General features: G+C 45.2%; 1 protein-coding gene across 3 annotated transcripts in view; it reads right to left on the reverse strand.

Annotated features, from left to right (window-relative positions):
* The window catches only part of F8 (coagulation factor VIII), a 101,142-nt gene that overhangs the window by 26,116 nt on the left and 73,057 nt on the right, over nucleotides 1-1,969 (reverse strand). For all 3 annotated transcript variants that reach the window (XM_015570455.1, XM_006773689.2, XM_006773688.2), the window contains one exon: nucleotides 413-568. In XM_015570455.1, coding sequence (XP_015425941.1) covers nucleotides 413-568 — 156 coding nt within the window. The remainder of the gene's footprint in view (nucleotides 1-412; nucleotides 569-1,969) is intronic.

Here is a 1,969-nt window from a genome sequence, read left to right on the forward strand (position 1 = left end):
TGGGAATGCCTCTCGGCGAGCTTACAGAGCAATGGTAGCAGGTGCAGCAGGGCCGGATGAGCAGGAGCCACCAGGCGCCTGGCCCAGGCTCGGGAACCTCCCTGGCCATCTGCCACTTCACACACTACTACATCCCTCGGCCAGACCTGCAGGGATGAGTCCGAAATGGGCAGTCCGACATCCCTCGCAGGGTCCTGGATTGCAAGAGGGTGCAGGTCAAGCTGAGGGACCCCACCGGTGCACGAATCCGTGCACCAGGCCTCTAGTATATCCATAATCACTCCTACTACGTACACATGGAAAACTCTGGGAGTTAAGTCTGTAGATGCTAGGAGTATTTGTCTCATATCTGAAATCTGTCAGAAGCTCTTTAAAAGATTCGTGCATTCTCTGGAAAGGATTAATTACATACCATTAAGGTCCCAGTGGAATTCCCTCGATAGCTCTGCCACTTCAGCCCATCGATACTATACATGATGATAAACTGAGAGATGTAGAGGCTGGAGAACTTGTGACGGGCACCCTGGGTCATGATGCTGTGAATAATCATTGGTGCCAACAGATCCACCTGCCAATTAAAACAACACTTTATTTTAAATGTATGGACCACCTTCTGAAATTAAGTATTGACTTAAGGAGAATCTACATTGACACAGATATGCCCAGTATTACCTTGGATGTGCAGGTGAAGCAGATACCAATGTTGAAATGTAGGTGTGTGTGAAGTCATGGGGTATATGATGGAATGAGTAGGAAAGGTGCTTATTTAAAAAAAAATTATTTCAGAGAGGAAGGGAAAGGGAGAGAGAGAGAAACATCAATGATGAGAGAGAATCATTGATCGGCTGCCTCCTGCATGCCCAACACTGGGGATGGAGCCCGCAACCCCGGGCATATACCCTGACCGGAATCAAACCGTGACCTCCTTGTTCATAGATCGATGCTCAACCACTGAGCCAGGCCAGCTGGGTGAAAGGTGCTTATTGAGTTTCCAGCCTACTTCCTGTAAAACCAGAATGCTTTGAAAGAATTGAAGCGTTTGCTCTACTCACATCCTTTGTGCTATACACATGAACCCACATAGCCTAGTGCTTTTCCCACACCTCAGCCTAGTCAAAGCCAATTTCCTCCTCTCTCCAGCCCAGCCTCCAGCCTAACATTTCTATCTGTGATAAACTGCTTCTCCTCCTGCAAGTGTTAGTTCAGAAATGATTTCTCTTGATTAGCCTTTCCTACTACCCCAGACAAATTTAGTGCTGCTGCTTCTATGCCTCCACTCCATTTTGTATAATAACTTCATTATAACACATTATTGCACCATGTTATAAAGGTTTCTTTGCTTATCTGCCTTCTTTGTTAGACTGAAATCCTTAAGGCAACGAACCTATTTGAGTGGCCTAACCTTTCAGTGTCTCAGCTTCTTTATCTGTAAAGTGGAGATAATAATGGTGTTTATCTCAAAGGTTTACCAGAAGGATTAAAGAGTTGACCCATGTGGCCAGCATGTCTGAGTGGTTGAGCATCGACCTATAAATCAGGAGGTCACGATTTGATTCCCAGTCAGGGCACATGCCCAGGTTGGGTCTTGATCCCCAGTAGGGGGCATGTAGGAGGCAGCCGATCAATGATTCTCTCATTATTGATGCTCCTCTCTCTCCCTCTCTGAAATCAATAAAAAAAACCCATTTTTTAAAAAGATTAGTGATCAAGTCAGTAAATTCTGTGAAACTGGGAAGACTAGGAAATACTTTGGGAAACAGAATCTTGGCAAGCTGGAACAACGGGTCAAATCTAATAAGTGGAATCCTCAGGGTTCTTTGGCATGGGAAACCCTCTACCAGTCTCATCAACCTGTATCCAGTGAGGGAGATATAATTCCCCAAGTGGAAATAAGGGTGCTATTACAAAACAATAAATGCATAGAACAGATGCAAAGCAGCCAAACAGATTAAAATGTCCACTACACAGG

This window comes from Myotis davidii, unplaced genomic scaffold (genome assembly GCF_000327345.1).
Source record: "Myotis davidii unplaced genomic scaffold, ASM32734v1 scaffold546, whole genome shotgun sequence".
Taxonomy (NCBI): Eukaryota; Metazoa; Chordata; class Mammalia; order Chiroptera; family Vespertilionidae; genus Myotis; species Myotis davidii.